The 27,481-nt window shown below is 37.9% G+C and overlaps 1 protein-coding gene across 7 annotated transcripts in view; it reads right to left on the bottom strand.

Annotated features, from left to right (window-relative positions):
• Nucleotides 1-585: 585 nt before the first annotated feature.
• LOC103479750 (netrin-G1-like) overlaps nucleotides 586-27,481 on the bottom strand; it is an 87,549-nt gene continuing 60,653 nt past the window's right edge. For 5 of the 7 annotated variants that reach the window (XM_017310192.1, XM_017310191.1, XM_008434378.2 and 2 more), the window contains 4 exons: nucleotides 19,030-19,202; nucleotides 13,116-13,142; nucleotides 10,738-10,782; nucleotides 586-3,386 (listed from right to left, as the gene is read on the bottom strand). In XM_017310192.1, the coding sequence (XP_017165681.1) occupies nucleotides 3,148-3,386; nucleotides 10,738-10,782; nucleotides 13,116-13,142; nucleotides 19,030-19,202 (484 nt within the window). In that variant the 3' untranslated portion in view covers nucleotides 586-3,147. The other 2 variants (XM_008434376.2, XM_017310194.1) reach the window with 2 other exon arrangements.

The raw sequence follows: 27,481 nt of genomic DNA, 5'->3' as shown, positions 1-27,481 counted from the left end.
GCAGTGTGGATGCTCAGTCAGCTCCCAAGAGATTTAGATCCAGAAATGAATGGAGGGCATCTGCAAACACAGGGTCAGAGAGGGTTGGACAGCCTATTTCCCCTAATAAGAAAAACCATCATCTTACACCTGCTTTCTGTATTTATCCAGGGTGTTTTTATGCATGACATTAAAATCCGTTTGATGATGTGAGATATTAAGGTGTGACCACAAAGCAAACACACACAAAAAAAAATTGTGAAAGTGGGAAATAGGTTTTATAATTCGTCTACCACTTTTGCAGTTGGTAAAATGCAGCGTTGTTGCAGGTCAACGCTTGCAGCCAGAATGAAAAAATAAGTCTTAAAAATATTACTATTTGCATTATAAAAGACAAAGACCTTCAAGTTGCTGCAGCAGCTTGTCCACTTATTGATTTATTTTTTTCGCAGTCGACATCTTCTGCTTTTGTTGATTGTCAACAAAGATAGTGACTTTCAAATATGGCTAAAAGTTAAGCAGTTTACCACTGTTTGGTTTTTTTTTCTAATTTAATGTCTGACCTGACGATTACCCTTAAAACATCCCTTAAAAATCACACAAATATGGATGTTGAGTATTTATTTATTTATTTTTTTAAATAAAATGACAAACACATATTTATTACTTGTGTTATCTTTTGTAGATTTATGTGCATGACCAGCACTTGGGTTAACGCTTCCAAAAAAAATGTCACGTTTTCTTAAAAAATAACATCCATCCCTTTGTAAGTGGTTTTTATACAGTGGATTAATCCATGACAAACAGAATTTCCTAATCTCCAGAGTCTYATTCACAAAAAGGCTACTGCTTTCTATCAGAGACAGTGACGTTTAATGAGAGGCACTTACATTAAACTCTAGCACAATTAGGCGTTTCATGACAACCTCAGGAGTAAAATTAATCCCTCGAATAAAATTGGTCTCAGTTCTCAATATGTCACCCTGTGGGACGCAACTTCATTTCTATTCATTGACCCTCCACGAATTAGAGCTCATTTCCGGAGAGCACGGCTTTGTGGCGGCTCCCGCAGCAGGATGCATGGCTTTCATCTGCAGGAGCTCGGGGTAAAAAAAAAAAAAAACTTCCCTTATTCTCGTTTGATTCGAGGATTAGATCTGATTACAGATTTGAGCCGGACAACCTCTGCAACGGCCACACAATCTTCTTTCCTCCTCTTGTTAAATTTACATAAAACTGATGGGATTTCAATCCAGGATTCCTTCATAAGCACGACATGGATGTGTTACAGAGGAGCCTGCTTATTATCAGGATCTGGTGCTTCAGAGGACYAGTCAGTGATCAAAACTGATGGCTTTGAAACATCTTTTAAAATGACATTCAGTATTTGTAATTTGCCTGCATTTATCAGTGGACAATAAACAAATTTTCTTCACATTTTGTCTCAAATGTTATGTTTCTGCCTAATAAAATTACTACTTTTCAACAACAAGACAAAAAACATGTTTTTTTTTTTCTTTTGCGCTTTGGTGGAAGTGTATTTTATGGGCGTGTATGTAAACATATTCTGACAGCAGCTCTCAGGCAACGAGAGCCATGTGTCCCACAAGCAAAAAATAAAAAATAAAATAAAATAATAATAATAATAGTTTGAACACAACCAATTTCCTTAGTCACTCTTAGCCCACGTCTACTGAAGGACTGGTCAGCAGCAGTAGAAAACAAGTAATACATCTTTTTTTTTGTTTGTTTTGCATAATCATGAAAATATCTGTTTTATAGAAAATTAAATACACTTACAGTATTTTACAACTTTTTTCGGATACAGGTGAGCTCAAGCAATTCTACAAAGCTTCTGAAAACAAAAAGATACTAKACTGGAAATTGTAGGGAGGGATTGGTAGTAATACATGTGCAGCTTTAGGCAAAACAACAGACACCCTGCAGCAGCAAAGTAAAATCACTACGGCCACTAAAGCACAGGAAGGGCTGGGGGCCTGATGGTGCTGGGCGGGGAGGCGGCCATGGTAGAAATGGAAGTATGAAAATGGGAGGCAGCGAGGCAAGATGTCGTAAAGTGATAGTTTAGATTTTCTCTCTTTTTTTTTGTGAGTCAGTGTGAAGATATTACCAGTAATAGTTTCCGTTCTTGCAGGAAACAGATTGTCATGTCACCATGATTTTTGTCAGAAAAGCGAGAAACTACTGAGAACAATGAAAGGCTAACAGCTAGTTAGCATGGTCATCCATTTTAGYTWTTTTTTTTTTTCATAATTTAAAACATCTCCTGTTAATAATATTTGTAATTCTGGAATAAAAYGTGACTCAWACTGGTATCGTGTGAATAATTGTATCAAACAAACAGAATGTCTGTTTGAAGGTTTTAATATCGTTAACAAATATGACCTGATTTCAGATGTTTAGCATCATTAGCAGGACAATGTCTGTGGTTCTACCTAAAATAAAGTGGCTGCCTGCGATTTCAGATCGCCTGATCATCATCACCTCACCAGTCTGTGTAAAACGTTTAAACTAGACAAGAGTTTGAGTAATAATTTAGACTTCCTGTCAGGCTGTCACTCGCTGCCTTAGTTTTCTGTCTGGTTAGCGTTTAGCCTTATTCATTACTTGTCATCCAACTTGTTTAACTGTGACGTCACTGTTTTGCAGATAAAGATACTGTTACTTAAAATAACTACTTCAAAAATACCCAAACTATCTTTTTAAGAGATCTTGCTTCACCATATTTTCTCATAATACTTTAGATGATACTTAGGAATCTTGTGTCTTGTTTTTGTACAGTTTGTCACCAGAAACCGACTTGCGTCGTCTGAGCAGAGAATCTTCGGTCTCTCTATGATGGGATACTACAGAAAGACATTATCACAAAGCAAGGGCACCTACTGTCTTTTCATGTGAGGTTACAAAACAGTGTCTTTTTTTTCACTGCRCTTTCCAGAAATCTTTACGTCACTAAACCTGCTGCGCTACTTTCTTCTTTGCCCACCAACTTGGTCTTGGCCATACAAAAAAGTTGCTTATACTGAGCACATTGTCCACACATTCTTTGTTTTTGTTTTTTGTTTTTTCCATGTTCATAAGGTTGAGAGTTCCTTCTCAGCATTTGTGGTCTTAGGGTTTTATTTGGAGGATTTTGGTTCAAGCCTCTCAGCAAAGAGAAACAACTGAAAGCAGGATCATTACAAGGGGAAAGAACAGCCGATGCTTTATGGGGTGATGGTGGAGTGCTGCCCGTCCAGATAGCTGGTCATCACACTCTCCGGGACCCTGGCATCTAGCTCTCTCACACAGGACACCCGTGAAGCCCGGGGCACAGTGACACCGCTGGTGGTGGTGGCACGTGCCGCCGTTCTGACAGCGCAGCATCGCGTTGTCGCACACCCKAGCTGGAGAGACAAAGCAGAAAGGGCAGGAGAGGTAGACAGGAAGGCGTGATTAATAGATCACTCAGTGAAAGGGGCAGAGCAGAACATCAACAAGCAGGTTCAAAGGGCACAAGCTGCCTCTTCCTGTCCTGTCTGCGCAGCTCGGAGTCCTTACTGAGTAGCAGGCAAGTGAGGAAGGGCCAAATCAAGGACAGCAAACAGTATTGAAAAAGACAGAACAATCAGCTGTATGGGAAAATATTTGTACTAAACAGCTGTTGTTTGTAAAAGAATGTTAGAGGTAAACATMTTTCAAAGAAAGAAAGCATTATTGCCTAGTACAGCAAATACTTTCCTAGAAATTAACAGGTACTTTCCAATAACTTTTCTGGAACTTTGCAGAAACTTTGGTAGACCTTTTAGTGAAACCCACAGCGTAGTTTTCAAAAATCACCGCATGATGCCAGGAATTTACCAGGTACTTTCCTGGAACTCACTGCACACCTTTCAGGAAGTAACCTGGAAATACTTTGCAATTTCCAAGGAAGCCTCTTATAAGTCTATAAGAAAGTTCCAGCAAAAGACTTAGTATGTTCCTATAAAGTTCACAAGTAGTACCTGATATATTTCAAAAATGTTCCAGGAAAGATCCAGGGCCGTACCTGGCTAACTTCAGAAGAGTTCAAATAAAGTAGTTGATGAGCTCCAGGCTGTACCTGGAACATTCGTGGAAAGTACCTGATGGTTGTTGCAATGGACCCACAAGCAATCAACTGGTGAGTTTGGGGAAAATTTCGAGGCGAGCAGATATGAAGTTTCAAGAAAACTCTAGAAAGCCGTGAAAGGCTTTCTACAGTGGACTACATCTGTATATATGGCACTCCATAACATGGAGGTAAGGACCAGTGAATCAAAGGAAGTAGGGCAGGTTCATGTATCTATTATACTTTAGTGTCTAAAATGGCAATATTGTGAATACTGAATTTCAGCATCAGTCACAACACTTCCTGGTCTATATATTTTTTGTGAAATGCTCAGTTTCTCCTAGCAACCTTGAATTCATCGTTCCAAACCAACAGCCTGGCTGTGGCTTTGTGTTGGYTTTGAATTGTTAAAAATCCCTTCTGCTTTTGAGTTATGTGAAATAACATCTACAAAGTGAATTGATTTTTTTTTTTTCTACTGTTGGAAGGAGGGTCAAGGTCGTTGGCAGAACATTATGAAGACGGTTTTCTGTATGTATGGGATAACCACTAACAAAATACTACAGCCTTTCCAGTTGGTGTTATTTTCATATTTGTAGTCAAGCTTTCAACACAAAATACCACATTGTTAAAAAAAGGTTCCATTCCCAGTAATGGATTGCCTTMGTGCCCATCAAATCTTTATTTATTTGAATATAGAGTGAAGGGGATTACGTAAGATGATGTTCAAGTTTTTCCTTTTTTTTAGATAAAACCTCACAACTCAATTATCTCAGGAAGCCTTTCCACTGGCAGAGGTGAAATCCGGGAAGAGGTAATGTTTGCACAAAGATTTCAGTGTAATTGGATATCTCCTCCTGCATAAATAGTAATCACATTTTTGGTTTTCAGTAGTGCGGCTCATGCATCAGAAAAAAAAAAAAAAAGAACAAACAATAATTTTTCATGCCAAAACTGATTAAAAAAGCATTGGGGTTGCATCTAACTCAAAATCATTTACTAAGAYGTTGCTTGTGTTGTTTGCGTGGACGGAAATTCCACCTGTGGATCCAGGTTTCTATCTTCAGTATGACATTTTGTTATGTGCGATGATGGATGATTTTTCTGTTTTTATGTGTATTGAAATTTTATTTATAAAGGAACTGCGTAGGGAAATATTGCACTATTCCCAGTCTGTCTTACTTAAAATGCACAAACGTGCTCTGTGACAGATTCTTTTCAGCATTATCAATAAACAGTGGTGCAAAATAATGTGGTTGCCAAGACAGATTAAACCAGACACCRAGACAGACACTTTGGACAGATTTAAACTATTTAATACCAAACTGTAAATCCTAAATAAGATGATAAAACATGTTGTTCATATAATATAATTCAGCCTTCGTGGCCCAGTCAACACATTCACATTGTTGCCTATGGGTGAATGATGCTCTGTGTGTCCTCTGGCTGTGCCTCAGGACTGTGGGCTCCCCTCAAAGCTGCCTGAAGTAGCTTGTGTCGTACAAGTCCATGTTAGCCATTTGGCTGGTTCTGTGTTAGAGGGTGTAGAGAAATGGAAAAAATAAATAAATAAATAAAGCACACTGATGCTAGAAAGTGTCACTCAGAACATGATGCAAATATCAAGAATTAAAATATAAAAAAACATATACATATAACTGCTAGATAAGGTCACAGATGAATGAAAGGATAGCAAGTCAGGGCTTTTTCATGACTATATTAATTCAGAATTGATCTGATTCCCTAGAGATCTAATTCTAATTCTAATTGTCTTTTTTTTTTGCATCCCAGAAGAACTTCCTAAAACCTTGAAACGACTATTTGATATGTTCAACTTTAGCGATAACTTCTAAATCTGATGTGTAATTTTTTTTTGTGTAACTCATCCTCTTTGTTACTGAACTGGAAACATGTTGTCATGTGATTTTCAGATATGCCCTAATTTACAGCACAACAAAACTAGGCTTTTCAATAAAAAATAGACAAATATTGCATTTTTACTTGGATTACAATCAGTATAGAATAGATGACTTTTGCTTTTTGACACAGTCTTTCTGCTTGAATTTAAGTATAATAGCTTTTTAGGACATTATTTACTCCTGAACTGGTGCCGGCAGCAGGGGAAGACAGCACCACGCAGCACACCCTCTGCAGACATATGTGCCGCACACCTCTGTCAGATGTGTGACATTTTAACAGTGTAACTGTTGTGACAGATCCGTCCTCAGGCCTCGGCGGTACATGAAGCAACAGGGAGAAAAATTCTCTACAGCAGCGCCACAACAGTGACACGAAGGACAAACATCTGACGCAATTGAAGGGTGTGTGTTTTAAATGTCATTGCATCTCGTGCACTCGGGTGTTTCTCCTTCGTGCAAAATGTTTTTGAGCCAATTAGACTAATATTGACTCATTAATAACCCAAATAAGTAAAGTTTGTGTGTTGGGAGGACAGGAAATGTTTTCAATTTGACAGATTTTCTAATCTTCTCATCTTTCTGAGGTCTTGATGTCCTCTGATACTCTGCAACTGAAGTCAGAGAGATACAGTGAAYCATGGTATGATAAGAGGCTGGGAGTCACAAATCAATGCACTCAGTCATATCTCCTGCAACTCTTCTTTTTTTTTTTTTGCAAAAGATGATGATCCGATGTGACCAAGGAAGTTATGTTGGCTACATGTGGCAAGCCTAGTTAAGTGTTTAATTTCAAAGCAACAAAACCAATATCATAAGAATCGAGTCTAATTTGCGAAGCTTGAAAAGGATAATTAAAGACAACCAAGACCCCACAGAGACAGCAGCACCTCTATTTAATTACATGCAAAAGGCAAAGTTAAATCATATCCACGTTGATGCATTTAATAAGTTTGAAAGGCGTTTATAACTACAGATTCACCAGTACGATTAATCATAACTGGAGATATTTCTCCGACACAGGATCCGCTAATTATATGCTTGGAGCAAGAACACTGTTGCTTCAATTACACCCGGTCAATATCTTTTGCCATGATGTCGGTGTAAGCTGAAACGTTGCTTTCAGTCTTGCCTCCTCTTATTATATTAACATACAGGCTTCATCATTAGTCAGTGATTTAAGGCTCTGAAGTTCAATATGCACCGCCAGTGTTATGATACACCACTTGACTGCGGAGGAGATATAAAATATCATCTCTAAAGACAGAATAGCAAATGCTTTCCATTTTTACGGGAGCATTGCGTTGGCTAATGCGTTTTAATTTGAAAGTGTGCATAAGTAAAGTTGACTGCTTCATTTATGAAGAAAAAATGCTTGTTTCTGGCAATGACTCAAGGCTTTTTCATTGTTTCAGGCAATGAAAAAGCCTGAAACAATACAAGAAAGGAAGGAAAGGAATACATCTATTATGAAATGCTTTGTTTTTTGGGGTAATTTCTACCTTGGATTTAAAGTGAGATATACAAAAACGGTTCTAACTGGCCAGTTTAGTTTAACATCAGAGATCTCATGCTTTACTGGCATTGTCCAAGCAAAAATAACAATCACAAATCTATATCTTGGAAGCACATTTAGTCTTGTGTATTAGATTTTATTCATGGTGTTTATTAGTAATAAAAATGACATAATAGGCACTTTGAATCTCAACTAGAGGCCTTATTACTTTGCTATTTGTCAGATAAAGCAAACAACACCAACATGACACACATTTCTTTGATTATTGATTGCAGTATTGTTTAGCAAGTCAACAAACAGGCACATCAGAGGAGAATAACTCACATAAATGGCCCTGGTTATTACTAGAAACTGACTGAACTGAGTGTATTTTTGGTAAAGTGCCTCAATTCAACATTTGTTGTAAACCTTTGTTATACAAATAAAACCGAATTGAATTACATTGAATTTTGAGTAAGCTTGGAAAGCTGCGATTTCTTAATCCTTTCAGTATTTTTTAGATCATTCTTTGTGTCTCTTTTTATTTTGTCATCATTTTAGCACAAAATGGTAAAATGAAAATAATAAATGGTTTCCACAATTTTTCTTTGTGAAAGAAATTGCTGTTTAGTTCTTTTTAGTTTGATACCTCTAAAATAAATCCAGTGCAACCAAATGCACCAGAAGCAACCAGATATGTAAAAAATAATCCACGTGTGTGAATTAATCTGGGTATGCAAACAACTGGAAAACATGGTGGAGGCAGCATCATGCTTTGGAGGTGCCTTTCTTTAGCAGAGATAGGATAGTAGTTCAGATTTGATGGGAAAATGAAATGAGCTAAATCCAAGGCAATCCTGGAGGAAATCTTTAAAAGCTGCACAAAAATTATGGACTAGTCAAAGTCTTAACCTAAACTGAATTTAGAATTTGTGGAAAAATTTACAAACTGTTGTTTAATGTGCAATAACACTGACCATCATTCTCCAGATACACCAAGCTGATAGCCCCAACAGATCAGCTGTTGGGGCTCAGTGTCAGAATTAAATAACTCCACATTTTGCATATTTTTTATGTTTATTACTTTGTGCTGTTCTGTCAGATAAAATGTGAAAATTCTTTCAATTTGTTTAAAAAGTGTCTTCTTTATAGCATGTCACAATGGCCGTTCTAAGAAACTTAGAATTTGCCCAATCAGGTTTCAGCAGATTTTTATTTCTGAACTAGAAGACGTAAGGTCACACACCTGAAGCATCGCAGCCTACAAGATTCATCAAACCAACTGAATGCTTCACTCTCACGAGGGTTTAAAGCGTAAACAATCTGACCTGTAGAAATTAGAAGATATCTGCAAGAATAGAAAACACTCTACAACTTCAGGCAGACTGTATTTCTGTCCCCGACTCCATCAAATGAAAGAGACGCCATTCAAAATAGGTACAGTTTATGACGTTGTTGTTTTTGTAATTAATGTTGTACTTTACTTTCATTCGAGGTTGTTTGTGACTTTTGTAGGAAGTTCTAATATTAGTTTTACTCTAAAAAAAATGCTTTTCAAGTTGCAGGATAGTGGCTCTCGAGAGCGGAAGTTGGACAGCCGTGGTGTGGTGCATCTCCAGCTTCAAAAAGGTAATCCACTTTGAAGCTCACCAAAGCACACCCTGGATTTCTTCATACTATTAGCCTAGTTTGTGTCACAATCTCTTCAACTTTAAATTTAGTTTGATATTTTTGGTCTGTTCGTAGTAACTTCAGTGCACTCCTGTGTTTTTCATCCCTGCTTACACTTTTCTCTGTGCCAGAGCCTCATGCTCAGTCACATCTGTTCCTCATGTGTTTATCCTGCTGTATAGGATTCAGTAATCAAAGTAATCCTGTCCCTCCCATCGTTGTCTCAGCTTTTAAAACGACAGTTTTACATTACAGTCCAGCACAAATAGTTGCTGCATCCCAAATGGCTGGAATCCAGAAGAAGTGTGTTGTTTAAATAAAAATTTACTGTATATTGTGATGGACATAATTGATTATTCTTTTAATTGGAGCACCTTTGACACAGTTTAACAAAGCAAATAAGCAGATTCATGTTCAGTTGACGTGTTGTAAATACAAGAAACAAGCAAATATTAATCATAATGAAGAGATTTTGGTTCGTAAGACTGCAGGTTTTGATCTTCACACCTATTCACATAGATCTATGTGGGCTTGCTGGGCTTTTGTTTGATCGGTTCATTTCGAAACCACATGCACAAAAATCCACATACTCTTCGGAGCTGTTTATAATTCATGAACATGTGCTAATTTGCTTGGTTTAATGAATCTGGCTCATATTTAATTTAAAGAACTCTTCTGTAGCACAAATAAAACGATTAGCTGTTCTGCTTTCATTTGAAATTCAAATACACCAGCTCTGACCACAGAAATGTTGTTCACTCTGAAATGTTCGGTGCATTAAGTGATAACCTCATCAGTTTGTTTTGAAAAAGTGTGCCCAGAAAACTTACTGCTCCTGACAGAAAGTTCATTCAGATGAATTATGTGCCCAGACGCCTTATGTTGACACAATAGATTTAGACAAAATAAAAAAAAATAAAGGGAACATTTGTAGTTCTGTCAACACAACATTGTATTATCTACAAAAGTGAGATGAAAAAAAGAACCCCTCCCTTTATTTTGGAAATCCTTAAAGTCTTACTTTAATTTTCCTCCCTCCTCCTAGTTGTGAGAGCAGTGGTGCAGATGCGACTTAACACTCACTACACAGGATATCTGGGCCTGCGGATTAGCTGGAGATAGCTGGAGATCAATCTACATAAACCTCCCTGAAGCCTCTTTTCTCCTTCCGTCTCCATCTCTGCGATTCCTTTTTTTTTATACTTCCTTTTTCTACCTTAAGAAGAAGGCAGAAGGGTGCATCCCCAGAGAGCATTCTGGGTAATTAAAAAGAGGGCATGATCAAAGAGGTTAGAAGGCTGTGGACTCGGTGATCCTGAGGCACGCGGCCCGTTCCCTGCAGTGTTCTCACAACAAAAAAAAAAAAAGGTCTGCCTTGTAAGGACCAGCGTGTGTCTGTGGCGGCAGGATGAAAGGCAGCTTTGGTCAAAACAGCCTACTGATTTCTGTCATTTCCATACCAACACAAAGGCTTTTTCTGTTTGTTTGTTTTTGTTTGGTTTTTTTTAAACAGCCGATCAATAAGCAGTCAATTCTGTCTGTGAGTTGGTAATGTCATGCTGAAGTTACAAAACCTATGATCCTACCTTGGTTACGATTTGCAACACCGAGAGATGAAGCATTTGCTCGATCTGCGTGGAAATGGAGAGGGTATTTATTACATCAATTGTCATATAGTTCAACTTTCTATGCTTTGAAAGCGGGGAGGGGGATAGCATGCATAGTCCAGTTTTATTATTTTCGTTTTTTACAGTATTCTACATCTCATCTGTTTTATATCAGTTATTTGAAAGCTATAGCAGGACATTGGGGGTAATAAATGAATTAATGCACAGACAGAGTAGCGTGCATGCAGCCAAAGTGAATTTTCCACAACAGAAAGGCAGGGAGGTCTATGCATGGAAGTGGCTGTTTTTATTCAGCATGTGGAGTCACCTTCAGGCATCAACATGCGTAGGGATGCGCGGCTGGAGCCACGTCTTCATAAAGAATGGCTTTTTCTTTGCTTTTGCTTTGGGCACATATTTGCATGTGTGTGTGTGTGTGTGTGACTGTGTGTGTGTGTGTGTGTGTGCGTGTGTGTGTGTGTGTGTGTGTGCATGTGCGTGCGCGAGTGTGTTTGAGCAAATATTCAGGAGTGTAAAGCAGATATCTTTCTTTGTTGTGCTAATGCAGGGGCAATTGCAACATTAAAAAGAAAAGCTAATTAGTAAACAATGTACATTTTAACACAACTTGAGCACACATTTTGACTGTTTTTATAAAAAAAAACTAAAGTAGATGTAACATCCATGTAGCAGGGCTCTCTCAAAGCATCTACACCGTTTTCATCCCCCATTTGGTAAAAATTATTACTATATTTAGATTTCAAATAACAGACCAACACAAAGTAATCCATTTAAAGTTTGTGACATGCATTTGTATTCATCCCCACAGAGTGCAGAACAAACTTTCCCTGCAATAAAAGCTGCATGTTTTATGGGTTTGTTCTTTACAAAATGAAGGCATTATTTGCAAAAGAGCTGTAACTCTGGAAGATTTGCTGCTGAGCCTCAGTAGGCAGCAGTTGCCAGGCTGCCATAGATTCTTAATTAGATGTAGGGTTGCACTTTGGTTGGGTCGTTCTAAGGCATGAGCAATATTCTATTGTATCTCTGGCTTTATGTTCAATCATTCTTCTACTGGAAGGTAAGCTTTCTCTTTAGATTCAAGGATTTTCTTTGTAAACATTCTCTAGATGTTTTTGTCCAGAACTGCCCTGTTCTAAGTTGCTCCCTTCAGCTCTGACCAGCATTCTTGTCCGTGCACAAGAAAAAGCATCCCGATGGAAAGATGACACCAACGTCATGTTTCTCAGTGGGGGTGGTGCATTCAGGGGGTTGGTATCAAAGCTCACGTAGCATCTTCCACACGGTCAGAAAGTTTCAGTTTGATCTCTATTGACGTCAGAACCATCTTAAACATGGCTGCTGTGTTCTCTGCATGGCTTCAGTCACAAGAAACTTTTTGTGACTTCTTCCAACAACCGCTTTCTTGTTGGCACTCTTGCATAAATTTGCATAGTGCAAAATTAATTGTTCTGTTGAAAGACTCTCCCACCTGAGCTGTTGGTCTCTGCAGCTACTCCAGAGTTGCCATGAATTTCTTGGCCGCTTGCCAGTTCTATCTGGTTGAATACAAATGCACGTACCAATCAAATTTCTGGTATATCTTTTTCAAACAAGAAATAATTTACCCTCTGCTTCACTGTTATTGTAAATACTATTTTATTGATTGAATATATAAAGTCTGATTAAAATACATAGAAGTTTGTGGTTGTAAGTTGACAAAATCTCAAATGGTTCAAATGGCATGAATACTTTTTAAGGCACTAAAAAAGTCATGGTAAAGGCTTTGAGCTAAAATCCTCTTTTCATTTATTTTTGTACAACAAAGCTTTGAATTAAAAAAAATCTTTATATGTCATCTGTTAATGCACTGTTTTCAAGCTCCATCATTTTGTGTGTTATTCTCCATAAAATTGTTCTGCTATGATTTTCAAGAGGCTCAAAATGCAAAATTTTAAGAATAAGAAAGCCTGTTTACAGAAATGACAATTTTTTATTATATGAAAACATATAAGATCTAAGGTAAATCTTTCCTTTTTAAAACTTTTAGTTTTTTTTATCATTCCGGGCTTAAGTGCATGTTATTCTCTTCATGAGATGCACAAAAAAAAAAAAAATAATTTTTCTTCCCTCCATGCATTGGTCCACTTTCATTGATTAACCGGGATATAAAATGTGCTGTTCTACAAGAATGTCTGGTGTAAATGGATTTTTCTGACCGTGTAAAACATGCTGATCACTGCTACACATGTGCCACAGGTTCTCACACCAACATCATCAGTTCAACAAGAGTTAGTCATGACTGGGGGAGGAAACCCATTAGTCAGCATGCCAATTAAAAAGCTGGAACAACTTACGCACTGGTCCATGATTGCTGGGAATGCCTGCGGAAAGAAAGGGGGAAGGAGGAGGGAAATAAGTGTTTCATTCCAGTGTCAGCTTGTTTCACTTTATGTTTGATACATTAGTCATTGAATTGCATGAGAAACCATTTGGATGGTGTTTTTTTTTTTTTTTTTTTTGCCCTGCAAAGCCCAATGACACAACACTTATCCATTTGGCTTCTGCTGTGTCTGCTGATTAGCAGCAGTTCGAGAACCTGCTCCAAACTCCACCTTTTGCTGATGATAATTACGGGTCGGCCAGAGACAAAATGTCAAAGAATTCAAAGGCTCAATATAAAATAGAAATCTTTTCACCAGCATTTTTTTATTCATTGGTTGGAAACGTTCCTGGAGCATCCCTGCAGCATCTGCTTGCTCCATATGTTGTATCAGTATCTGGCTGTGGCTTTACCATCTCTGCATTGCATAATAACCATCAGTGAGTGATTCCCGGCCTACAATTAATTCAATTTCTGATCTTTTTCACTTTGTCTTTTGCCATTATTTTTTTTTGGGGGGGGGTGGGGTTATTTTATGTTGTTTGTTTCCCATTCATCAATTCATTATCTCTCTGTGACTGATGTAACAACTGCTGGCAGGAGCGAACCAAAGCTGCAACCACAAATGGCCAGAATTTAAAGTCCAATTTGCAAGCCACTGAGCGAGGCCCAACAACAAAATAGTCCTTCTGTGTTTAGAAATAGAGGGCAAACAATGTTGACCTTTGGAAGTGTTTTTATGGTTTGATCAGACTCCTGCCTCAAACCCCTCTTAACCTCTGAACTTGCTGGGCAAAACAAGATGAGTTGACGCTGCTGGCAAAGTGGACTGTCAACAAAATTCTTGGAGTGATTCTTCTTTTACAAAAGGCAACACATTTATTTTCTTTCTTTCAGGGTTTCTGCAAGTTTCAATGAAAAAAAAAAAAACAAAAACAACTTTTTTGTGATTAAGTTTAAGACCAATAAGCTGTAAGACAAATTAACCTAAACTTTTACTCAATAACTTATTTTAATAACTTCAGCAAAGCAAGTGCTACTTTAATTACGAAAAAGCCTTATAACAATATACAGCATGCTTCATAAGTTATGGATGTGTTTTAGTCTATTATTTTACAACAAATGTACTTAAATCYTGTGAAATTATCCATACTCCTTGATATTTTCTATATTTTTTTTTCCCCCATGTAATAACCACAAACGTGTAGCGTATTTTATGTGACAGACTAACAATGTTGTGAAGAAGAAAAATAATTACACCTGGCTTATGGAGAAAAATCTGAAAATATGTGGCATTTTACTCTCATAATCCTCATTAAAAGCTCATTCAACCGCATGCCTTTGGAGAATCTGTCAACAGCAAAACTATTAGTAGGGAACTGAATTCTGAAACTTGCAGCGCACAAAAAATTCTGACGTACAAAACGATCTACGTGTGTGATTGTTTACACCTCGTAAACCATCAGAATCATGAAACTTGATCTGTTTGGAGTTAACCTGCCGATCTGAACCTCTTTTCGACTGCAGTGAGAATGAAAGTGCCTCTGAAAGGTAAAAGGATGTGACAGCTTTTGCAAGTCACTGTACACTCGTCAATATGGTGACAAGGAGCTGATGTTAGAAAAAAATAACAGCATTTRTTTTTAACTGCCTAAACATACAATTTCAAGCTACCTTTTAGTAGCAGAAGCAGTTTACGCTGATTGTCTTTTTTTATTTATTTTTTTGGCAGATGCTGATTTGTGCAGCTTTTTTTTTTTTTTTTTGTAGTTCAGGCCTGGTGGTTGCAATTTTGACCTATTCCTTTTTATTACAAGGAATACTGGAGGAAAAGCGTGGAGCAGCTTGATTGAAAGGAGTAATAGGTTTGAATCTATCAGATACTGAAGTAACTACAAGATTATCCCCACTGACAGATCAAGCATAAATGTCCCTGACCTTCATCTGATTTTTATCAAACTAAACTAGACTAATCGATTGAAATATTGACAGATTACAAATGGTGGGGAATTTTAGTTTTGATGGATTTAACAAACAGATTTCTCAGTATTTGAGCAGCTGATCGCTGATCAGAACTGATCATGGAAAAATGTGTCCGATTCTGATCCCTAACCGACTGATCCAAGCATCTTGAATTATAGAATTTTTCCTCTATTCGGAGTATAATAACACTGGAATGTGCTCAACGCGTTCATTTTTAAGCAAGCAGATAAAATTGATAGAATAAAAAATATAGTTTCAGACCTAACATGGTACATTTAGATACATTTGAGTGTTATCTTAAGGGATTAAAGCAAAAATAATAAAAAGTTTAAACTTTGTTCCTTTTTACAACCCTACTATCCCATAAACCTTGAAGTTCAGTCTTTCTTAGTCATGTCCTGATGCTGAAGGCTATGACTTTTTTTTATTTTTTTGGCTGTAACTCATTTTATACCAGGCTTCCATGTACAGGGATATAAATATGTAATAGACCCTACCCAGAGATTAATGACCGCCATGATAAAAGAGGAAGAGTTGCTGACAGATGAAACCTATTAAACCATAATTACGTGTTGCATGTTCAACATATCTGTCCTGAAACGAGCAGCTGTGTGTTTCACTTTGTTCATACAAGGCACTCTGCGTAATAGATGAAGGCATGTTAAGTGTCTGAATCTGTTCTCAAGAGAAATAAGAATAATTCAAGACAAAATGTCCTCATTCAACACCTGGGGGACCAATATTGTTGCGTCACCTCCATGTACAATATTATTGCATTTTATGCCACAGCCAAACAAGCGCTAATATTGCTTTTGATATGGCTAGACCTCGGTTTCATCAGTTCAGGGCAGATGCGTCCTGGTGGTGGATTTTTTTCTTTTTTTTTTTTTTTTTTAATAATGGCCTGTCAATCTGACAGCAAGCTCCACATTGCAGGGAGGCAAATAAGACAGAGGAGGTACAGGGGTAAATCCAGCAATATCTCCTTGGAGTTCAGCGTTTCTCGTAAACAGACTCCCGCACACAGTCTAGATGCGAGCACACTCAAAGGTCTGTGCACAAACATGCAAATGATTCATGGAGCATATATCCATACAAATCACTAGATAATTATCCAATTAATCAACATCAAATTAAAAACAATAAGAGCAGCGTTGCAGTAGGGGATCGATAGTAATATCATTTCCCCTTCAAACCTAATCAGAATTCAAGTCAGACGGTCAAAATGAGCAACTGAAAAACCTGCGATAAATCCTGGAGGACTGCTGCTGTGAGATTTGCAGACTGCAAGGCTGAGGGGAAAAAAGGGCCAAATCTGGGACTAGAGGGCTGGATCTTCCACCATCTGGCCACGCCTGGCCATCTACTGCAGCAACCCTACATAGCTGTGTTAGATTTATTGAGGCAATGAGCTTCCCTGCCCCCTGGCATGGGATTTGATAAATGTGACTCAACTCCTGTCCAAGATTATAATGGGGATAATGCAAAAGAGCACCTTCTGCCTCGTAGATACCTTTCAAACTCTTGTACCTCAGGCTTGGGTTGCAAGACCTTTCTATTCAATTGATTAAAGAAAACTGTTGACCAGTAACGCAAAGTCCAAAAAGGCGACACACATACTTTGGACAAGTTTCATAAGAGGATGGTACTCCATCATATTTAACGTTACCAGGAAACCAGCAGTAGTTACCTACTTGGTATTGCACTCGCTTTTCTACATTAACTAGCAAAACTCAAGGTAACCACACACTAATCTGTTAAATCTTTAATTCTTTATACGAGAAGCAGCAGACCTTATTTAAGTTGCTTAGTTACTGTTACAAACTCGGTTTTGAAATACAGTGAATTTTTTTTTTTATTAAAGTCCTGGCTATTTCAGAGGCTTAACGTAACACCGATTGATAACTCTAAAAAATAGTAAAAATTAACACCTACCGTATTTTCCGCACTATAAGGTGCACCGGATTATAAGGAGCACCTTCCATGAATGGCCTATTTTCAAACTTTTTTCATATATAAGGCGCACCGCATTATAAGGCGCATAGAATAGACGCTACAGTAGAGGCTGGAGTTACGTTATGCATCCACTAGATGGAGCTGCACTAATATGAATATCAACAAAACAGTCTGACTCGGGTCGGTGAGGAGATCCTTCTGCTACTGGGCCGGGGCGTGGCCGGACAATGGTCACCCTTCTCCGTTCGCGCACAGAATGTTGGTGGAGAACGTGGTGCTAAATGACCTGCAGACGACCTGATTCTAGACGGTCGGCAGGTAGATAGGTCAGTCAAACTTTATTAATAGATTACAAACCAGCATTCTGATAACTATCCCAGCATGCACCGCATGCTTCTTCTTCTACAGGGGACAATGAAGTCGGCGGCTGTTTACTGTAGTTGCTAGACCTGTTGTGGCTCAATATTGGTCCATATAAAAGGCGCACCGGATTAGAAGGCGCACTGTGGGCTTTTGAGGAAATTGAAGGTTTTTAGGTGCGCCTTATCGTGCGGAAAATACGGAACTTACTGAATGTGGACATGCCATATGCCTTTTGAGTAAATAACAATAAAGCTGTTTGGCTACAATGACCAGAGGGAAGTTTAGAGTAGTCGATGCACGAGATTGGGAGCAATTGACGGCACAAAAACCCTCCTGGCTCTGATTGGTTGTTTCTGACCCGAAGTGGTCGATTTCTGCAAACGGCAGTAGGATCACTGCGAGGAGCCTGAAGCACTTCACTTTTTTTTTATTTTTTTTTTAAAATAAATTATTTGTTTGATATTCTGTTGTCAGGACATAGTGAAGTTTTAACAAATATGTAAAAAATACTTTTTTCTAAAAGTTACCTACCGTAGCTTTAAAGCCTCACTTCAAGTCTTCCAAAAACATTTTTCTGACTTTATGGTCATATAGTTAAAATTTTTATCAGCATTGATCTTAAAATCTCCTTTCAAAAAGATTTTGTTTTCTTGTTCACAGGTTTTCATTCAAATTTTATTTAACACTGTCTTTTGAGAACTGACACTGGACACTTAGATGTAAATAAAATGATTAATTTTATTTTTTGCTGGGTAACTTAATTAGATTCTGTGGTCTTCCACTTGTACATGATGTGATAGCAAAGGATTAAAGTCTGACACAAATTTTGACAAAACCTTTCTTGCTCTAGTCCATGTAGGATTACTAAAATGAATTGGACTCGCTAAATAACAGAATAATGACACACATACCTACATTTTTAAAAATAAAACTACAGAACATTATTTTAATTAAGCAGTTTATTTATCGCTGAGTGGCTTTTCAGAAAATGTCAGATAGGACTCGTTTCACTTTGGATAAAATCACTTAGCGGCTCTTTTTAGAAATTGTGTCAAAGTATAGTCTAGATTTCCGGGAGTCCTTAATTATCTTATCTCATTTGATTTATTTTCATTTTTCCTGTAAGTCACATATTGAAGCATACATTCACAAATGTGCCACTAATTTTCTCTACTACTGTACTGTAGCAGAAGCTTATTATACCCTGACCCTGATCATCTGGGCTAAACTGTTTAAATGAATAGTAACCTTAGAGGATATAAACGTCTGAATTTAAACAAAGCAAAGAAGGATTATCAAGCAGATTTAAAAACAAACTGTGAAAAAAATGCCCTTTTATGTAGAGCATAAAACTGTCTGGTTTTAATGGTAAATAGTCTACAGAGTTTGCCTTGTAAGATGTGACTTGGAGACCCTCATGCGTTATGGCTTTGCAGAAAACTTTTGACACTTTATTGGTTAGAAATTTCATTGTCATATATTAGTATCAGCAATAAAAAAAAAGACTGTGAATGATGTGTATTCAGCCAGTAAATTAATTGCATAAGCAGTTTTTGACCTACCGAAGACAGATATTTTCTACTTACATATATTTGCAGTTCCTTTGGGTATGGGGAGGTAGGAGCCCACGCTCCAGGCCCTTCCATGGTAGTGCCTCTTGCAGCGGCTGCAGTCGGGCCCTGTTGTGTTGTGTTCACACTCACAGCCCAGCTTCCCCTTGTCAAACACGCAGCTGTTGGCATGCAGGTTGCACTTGCACCTGAGACAAAGGAAAAAGCAACGAAAGACAAAGACTTGAATAGGCACTGAGCTGAATCCACTGAATCAATACGTTCTGTGGGGAATATACAGAGTCGGCCCTCACGGCAATTTTTATTTGTGCCTTTCGAATTTCTTTGACACGGGTAAATTGAAATCCTGGCGGGCTATCTGACTTGGATCATGCCTCCTCAAAGCTTCATTATACTCTCCTTAAAAACAGAAAACAAGACTTCATTTGTGGGCGCCCCTGCGGAGAGAACAGCATTGCAAATAAGGTCACTTTTGCCACTGTGAAAGCCAAATAAAAGACGCTCTGTTAGATTCACTAATTGAGCTTAAAACACGGCTTGTTAGAAAGATGATAGGAGAAAAAAAAAAAAAAAAAGCTGTGTATCCTGGGAATTCTCTTTGTTCTTTATCTTTAAAGTTGCATTGTTCGATGAAGACAGCCTTCAGCCTGGAAACTCAGATGGCGAGGCTGGTTTATTAGACTGAACCGCAGCAGAGCTGACAGACGCTCCTGCCAGGAGAAGAGAGAAGGCCTGACAGTTTTCTACAACGTCTTGGCCGAGTGAGGGAGAGCCATGCTTCCAGGCTTAGGTGGAAAAACCAGATAGCTGCGGTTTCATTTAGAGTGACTTCAACCTTAGGAATAAGCAGAGAGCAAATTACACGTACTCAAAATATAACCTTATTCCACTGTGACTTGTGCTCACTCCCACGGAAAAGCTTCATCAGAGGCAGAGGAGGGCTGCGCTGGTTGCAATAGGAAAGATTGCAGTTCATATTCCAGATATGTATTCCAAATATAGCTCTCTGTGTTTACAGTTACTCCCGGTTGGGTAAAAGGTTACAACTTGTGACCTCAGCTTCTTGTGAGGTGGGAGGAAAGTGAATCAGTTGGGAGGAGAGCATGAAGTGGATCTGACACTGTAGACCTCCCAGGAGGCTCGGGCGGCTCACGGTTTCACATCGAGTCCATGTTTGTTTTTACAAAGTGCTTCCGAGGGAAGACTCTTCCCGTTTAAGACCGGTCAGCCTTTTTTTCTCTTTTGCCAGCAGTGAACATGAGACAGAATAATGACAGCAGCAGACCGAAATATAGCTTTCTAATTGACTTCCTGGCCTTACTGTTAGATCCATCTTTATTAATGGAGGACAGGGAACGGAGCTGTACGCATGATTCATGGTTTGGTCTAGATAACAGCAAAACGAAGGAACTCCAAAAAAGGCTACGTCTCTTTTCAATTGTTTTGAGCAGAAAATTAGCCCCGCAAAAACAGACTCCTCAGTGAGGAAGTGAGGTAGCAGGCTACAGGTTGGTATCACTTTAAAATTTTAATAATTTCGGAAACATTCTCTAGAATGAGCTACCTAATGCTCTATGTCTAAACTAGACATGGCAAGTGATATTAGGATATTTTAGGGTCTTAGACAGGTTTCAAAGCTGCTGAAATTGTTGTATGTAATTTATTGTATGGAATGTAAATCAGTGACACTTAAGAAAAAGTGTGTTATATATTTTTAAATCTGTAAGCCTCTTTTGGTTATTGGCACTATGGTACAACACATTAATTCACTAAAGGCCCAAGCAAAATACTTTTTTTTTAACAACAAAAAAATCCTACTTTCCAATTTCTATTTTCATTTTCAAAAACTATTGCTCCACTGCAGTCTCAGAGGTGCTTCAGGGAGTTGATATCTTTTCATCCGTTCAATAGGCTTTTCTCTTGTATGATCCGCTGAACAATACTTCCTTTGTTCTCTAGAATCTTCTCATTTACAAATGCGTCTGTGTGTGCAATGCCAGCTGCAAAGCAGCAAAGAAAACACTCCAAAGGGTCATGTCCACTGTCCAAAAGACCATTGCATTCCCTGTTTCATCTCTGGATTATCTTTACTATTTCTATCAACTAAAAAAAGGGAAATGACTCAAGCCGACCTCAGAGGTTTATCCCACCTTGGATGATACATTTCAGCAACTTCCCATCGGTGCAGAAATAGAAAGTAGATGCTAAAGGGCGAAGGTGTGAAACTTTTTACGATGAGATTTTCAATGACACATTTAGATCATCTGAAATGGAAAACAGAGTATGTTTACTTTTAATAGAAATTATTTTCTGCTTTCGTTTAATGTTATAGTGAGTAGAGTCGTATGCATCCAGTGAATTTTACTTCAAAAATAAACTTGGCCACACCCATTCAGTAACCTTTGCTACAAACAGCAAGGGCTTTCAAGGAAAGTTATCACTGGTGTTGACTAAAGAAATGGAAAACATTCGATCCACGTTTTATGAAAAAAAACAAACATACAAAAAAAAAAAACAGTTTTTATTAAGACCCACAGTCCACAGGTTTGGACATACTAGAATTACTAGAATAACCTTTTGTAATTCTAGAGCTTTCAACTCTGCCAGMTGTGGACATCTAGAGATCGAAAGGTTTGCCAAAATGTCTTTACAAAACATCTTAGCTTAATGAGAAAGGATAGAAAACCGATGGTCAGTTTAGTAGAACTGCCAGTTTGACCAAAGATTCTGAATTGAATTTTGACCGGCCAAATTGATTAAATTATATGGTTTTTATTTCCCTACAACCTAAACCCTGACCTGTTTGGTCTGCTTCCTGTTCTTTGTGGTTTTTTGTTCACTGGTGTTCTTGAAATTAAATGTAGAAGTATTAGAGTAAAAGGGTCTTAATATACAGATAAAATGGACGTTTACGTTTGAACATGAGAGGAGTGATCAAATTCATTTTATCATACTTGGTAATAAAAAAAATAATAATAATATGTTTTAGAAGAACAGCATTAAAGTCATGAATAACATACATCAAGAGCCATAATGAATAAGATTCATAAGCAGCATGGATTCTTACCCTAACAAAATACTCTTGTTACCCCACGTTCCCCATTGTCCTTAACTTTTTAATCAATTAAAGTCCCCGCTCCATAAAATTAATGACTGGGTGTAGCTCCTCTGCCATGCAGACAGCAGCGGCTCCCCGAAGTCAAGAGCGATGAGATTTGACCTTCCACTTAATTAAAAACCAGCGAAATCTGGCTCATCAGGCCCAACCGGCGCGGCGAGCGGGCTGATAGAGGAGAGGATGTGGACTCAGGGGAGCTCTGGAATGCAATGCTTTTGCCGCCGGCATTGTCATATTGAAATCGGAGAACTTTTTTTTGTGTGGCTGGTGATATTGGTCACAAGAAGGGAGACGTCCCTCGCCTCTTCCTTTGCTATCAATGCCATTTGCTATTCAAAAAAAGTTTATCTTCTATTTTTTTTTTTTTTACGGCTTGTAAAAAAAGATGTAATCCCTCTGTTGGGATTTTAAGTGACAAAACAACACAAAGTCACAAAGTAGTTTATTTAAGTAGTGGGAGGATAATAATATGTCGTTTTTAAATATTTTCAGAAAAATATCAAATCTAGTGCAACTAATTTACCTGCTGATGCTGCCTCATGGATAAAAAGTCCCTTGTGCAAATTAAACTGCGGGGCTGAGCTAAGTGATAACTCTTGTGGAGTGATAGCAATCCACAGCGTGATTGGGACAACATAGTTGTGCACTTTACAAAGGAATATGAGCAACCAGAAAGATACTTCTGTTATTGTAAATTTGTTCTTAATAAGTCCCCTGGTTAAATAATTGTTATATAAATAAATAAATAAAAACAAAGAAAGTCACGATAAAAAAGAAAGTCACGAGACGTCTCGTTTACAGTTTGGTACAAGCCACTCTGGGATGCTGTGGACATACGGAGAAAGATGCTGCTGTCAAGATGTACAGTTTTGGCCTAAATACAAAAGTGTTTGGTAGTGTGTATTACCACTGCACATCATCCGAACACAATACCCCAAAGCTGAAACATTCCCCTTTTCATGCTCTGTCCGGGGCATCCGGGGGGATTTCTTTGACTGATGAAAATCCAGGTTTCCATCGTTTTTTCGGGGGGACCAATAGGCATACTTAAATGGACTGGCACAAAGCTCGGAATACGACAGCCTTTCTTTCATTTAGCATCCACCAGGAGCGGCTGCCAGGTGGTTGGTTTGGAGTGAACGGCGGCAAAGTGCGTGGCAGAGCAGGTAGAATGAGGACCCAAAAGAAAAACAGTTCCTTTCTATTTCAATTTTAAAAACTCCTTGGAGTAAACAGGAGATGCTTAACCAAGTAATCATATTGTTTAATCCTATTAGGAAAAATTAAGACGCAATGCAACTTGTTTTTCTTATACTAACAGGTATCCTGCAAGTTTTTGTGCTACAAATTCAAAACTGGACAAATTCATTTAGACAACTGAGGTGACATTTGTGTCAAGTTTGTGAAAATATTTTGAAGAAGACAGCAGAGGTGTCCTTCGTCTTCTGCCACCTACCAGCTGGCTGTTAGCTACTTAGCAGTGTGTTAAATGGCTCCCAGTGTCAAACACAATGTTTCGTCCTTGTGATAATTCATAAACTCCCTGATTTAAGACGCTACAAAAAAAATAGACCAAAGAACTAGCAGCTCAAGAAAACTTTCTTTGTGCTAACCTCCAGGTCACACGTACACTGAGCTCCCCGGAAAACACAGATGGGTATTATTTTAAAAATATGTTTTCTTAAATTATATTGGACACCAATGCCGCTAATTTATTACAAATGAAACATTTAGGAATTACTGAATAAACCCTTTCTTGACACAATAGTGCTTATAAATTTAGCCTAAGGTCATCACTTAAGAGTCAAACAACATTACAAGTAGATCATTTAAGACCAACGTATTTTTTTTAAATCACTAGATAATTCAAAATGTCACAATCCAGTTGAACATCCTTGGTGCTGATTGGCTGTGGTTCCTAATTCCATCAAACACTGGGGGCCCACTGTGTATTTAAACACAGTTTGGATTTTCTAAACCTTTAATCTATCTGATCAAATCCCCCCAAAAGAATGCTTGCTTCAATAGTAAGGGGTAGCAGAGGGTGACATTTATATAAGAACGCCCACTGTCCAGTTAAGTCCAAAAAACAAGCATCGAAAGATCTTTGTAATAATTTAGTTAATATTTGTGAATAGCAATTACAAAACAGCTCTAAAGTGTCAAAGTGCAACAATTCACAGTTTTTATTTGACCATTTAAACTTTCTATCTTCACATTTCAATTAAGTTGACATAGGAAATGTTGCATTTTATTTACGTACAGACATACTGAATTTAACTTGGTTTCTCTATTTTCCTCAGAAATGTTTTTTATGTAAATTCATTCTTCTTTTCATGACAGTGGAAAGATTTATTTACCTAACCCTTCCTCAGAGATGAATCACACATGATGACAGAGGGCCTTTTTTGTTTTGTTTTGTTTTTTTTTACAAAATATTTATGGATAAAGACAAATAGGGAAGAGTAGCAGTTATATAAAACAATTATATTAACTKAAATGTGCTGTCTCAAACTTTTTGTCTCAAGGTTACAATATTTATGGAGACAATTGCTTTTTTAAAAAAAAAAAAAACTAATATGCCCATTTTGACATTGACAGTATTTTTTTTCTTCTTTAGAGATTCAACCCATGGCCGCCTCTCTGACTGATAAGAATGAGTGAAACAGCTTCCCTCAGGTCCGTATCTCACCTGCTCCCTCGAACAAGTCACCCATGGTCAGAGCTTGTAATGTGCCTCCATGCTGAATAAATACATACTGAGTTTTCCTGAAACTTTTCTCAACCAGACACTTCGCAGAGGCTCAGATATGCTAAGCAGTGATTGCTTTGAAAGATATGAAGAGATCAAGGCTGGTGAGCACAACTTTAACCTTGCTGCAAGTTTTAGAGTGTCAGTGCGTTACTTTGGGCAAACAAGAGTAACTTGGCAGCTCCTTGGGTAACGGAGCGATGCTTTTGTCTCAAAAAGAAAGCAAAAGCACTGTAGCACAAATCAGTTTCAGAATTACAAGGTGCTCTTGAACATCTACTGAAAGTTTAAGCTGGCTTGCTTCTGCATTTTTCCCCCCCATTWGCAACATCAGTATAATTTTGAGTCAAAATCTCAGAGAACATTTCTCTGTTTATCAAGAGTTTATCTTTAGTATAYATCGTTGTTTAAATGTTTTGATGATATAATTAAGTGCTCTGAAAACATACTTAAATCTTTACAATATGTTTTTTTTCTCTATTTTAATTCACATGATGCAGCTCATCAAAAAAAGACAAAAACCTACCAAAACAAAACAAAACCACAAAAAACAATAGCAAACCCTTATTTGTTGAATCATGAATTAATGCAATCCRCCATATTTAACCACACTGGTACTGACTAACCAGTTAAGGAATCAACTCAATAGTATCTGTCAGACAACATGAAGTAGGCTAAAAAATGTCTAAAGTCACCACACACTGCCCTTATCTGAAGAAATTCAGGACAAAAGCAATCTAAAAAGGGATAGATGACATGATCATCTATCCCATCATTTCTATGGCTTCATGACTCCAGCAAAATGCACTGAGAGTCATTGTCCAACGAAATGTATATATACAAACCATTTTTTCATTAAGAACATAAATTACTGTACATGACTCTCTAAGCTTATATAAAACCATATTAGGGATAAAATGGCTTCCTCTTACAAAAACAAACAGTTTCAAACACGGATAACTTAAATGGTTCGTTGAATGGAACAAATCCTGTGTTCAGGTTAAGACTGTGTTCGATACGACTCCCATCACTAGCATCAGACACAAAGCCCCACCGTGGAAACCACGACTCACAGGTGATGGAATGTTAATGATGACCAACAGTTTTTCTCATCASATCAACAGAGACTAAAGAACTTGGTTWAGATTTGTTTAATAATTAGAATCACTTAGACAAGAGCAAACTGTGGGCAATGTTGCAATTTTACCCCATTTTTTTAATATAGATTGCACAGTAACATTTCTAAATTTTACTGATGGTGATGACTTGATGGTGACTCACCAACAAACCTTTAGKTTCGCTTCATTTTCTTTGAGAATTAAACAGAGAATTTGCATATCTTTGAATCTTTTGAAAAGCGTGTCTCCCAAACGTCCCCCTTTCTGTTCCGGTCCCGCTTGCTTTATTCTGGACCCAAGGAGGACCATCAGCATCCCAACATCAACAGAGACGATTTCTGATTCTCGCTGCCAAACCACTCCAAAGTTTGCTGGTTAAAAATTKATATTATTTGAATTTGCTGTATGGTTACAAAAATTACATTTTTAAAGTTTAATCAGTAGACATGATTTACCTAATTTACCTTTATCTCTCTTTACTCTAGTACCCCAAATACATTCCAAATATCTCAAAAAGACTGTGTGAATTTGATCTCTGTATAAATACCACATCCCTATGAAAACATTAGAGGTTTATTAATCAAACATCCTGAAATACAGCAGGCACATCAGGGATTGAACTCTGGAGAGGTTCTAGTAGTCAGGTTACTAAACAATATCCCACGGACCATTAAGATTTATTAGAGAAGTGTTCAATCCATCAGCCAATTATATGAAGAGCATTACATCAGCCAAACCTTCCAAGAGATGACCAAATGGCCCATGGTAACTCGAGAGGAGCTGTAGAGATYAACCGCTCAGGTGGAAGAACCGTTAACTGAACGTGCCACAATCCTAGCCTCAGGAAAGTTGGCAAGAAGAAACCAGAAAGAAAGAAGTTCTTCCATCTGGTGTCCTATAGGAAACTACAAACATGTCATATTACGCTAAAAAAAACTCCTAAAATATCATGTCCAAGGTAAAATATGGTGGTGCAGCAGAAGGCTGAATAAACAAGCATCTCACATTAAAATAAAATCTTTGTGTTTGTTTCCTTCCAGTTCACAGTTACGCTCTCCTTTGTATTAGTCTACGTAAACCACAGTTTGTTTTTGTCGGTTTTGGCGCCTGTTTGATACTTTCCATCATCAAAGGTATATATTAAGAAAAGAAATAAAACCCAACTTTCACAAAAAGGCTTGACARCTCCTCTTTACATTGCCTACTTTAACACTGCGGATGGTGTTSAGACGAGAAGCGAGAGTCACCTCATTACAGCAAGGTCTGTTACCGTGAAATTGAAGAGTCCGATTAGGTTTGTTTTTGTCGCTCCGTGTTGTGGCCAATTTTATCATCCTTGGTGGTGTAACGCAGTATCAGACAAATTGTTTGAGTCCCCATCGACATATCAAGCAGCCCCGCCAGAGCTCGCCAAATTATTGCAGAAATATTAGGAATGGATCACAAGTTAATTCCCCCTGCTCCAATTTTCTACCGCAG

This window comes from Poecilia reticulata, linkage group LG17 (genome assembly GCF_000633615.1).
Source record: "Poecilia reticulata strain Guanapo linkage group LG17, Guppy_female_1.0+MT, whole genome shotgun sequence".
Taxonomy (NCBI): domain Eukaryota; kingdom Metazoa; phylum Chordata; class Actinopteri; order Cyprinodontiformes; family Poeciliidae; genus Poecilia; species Poecilia reticulata.
This window is presented reverse-complemented; position numbering and strand designations above follow the sequence as displayed.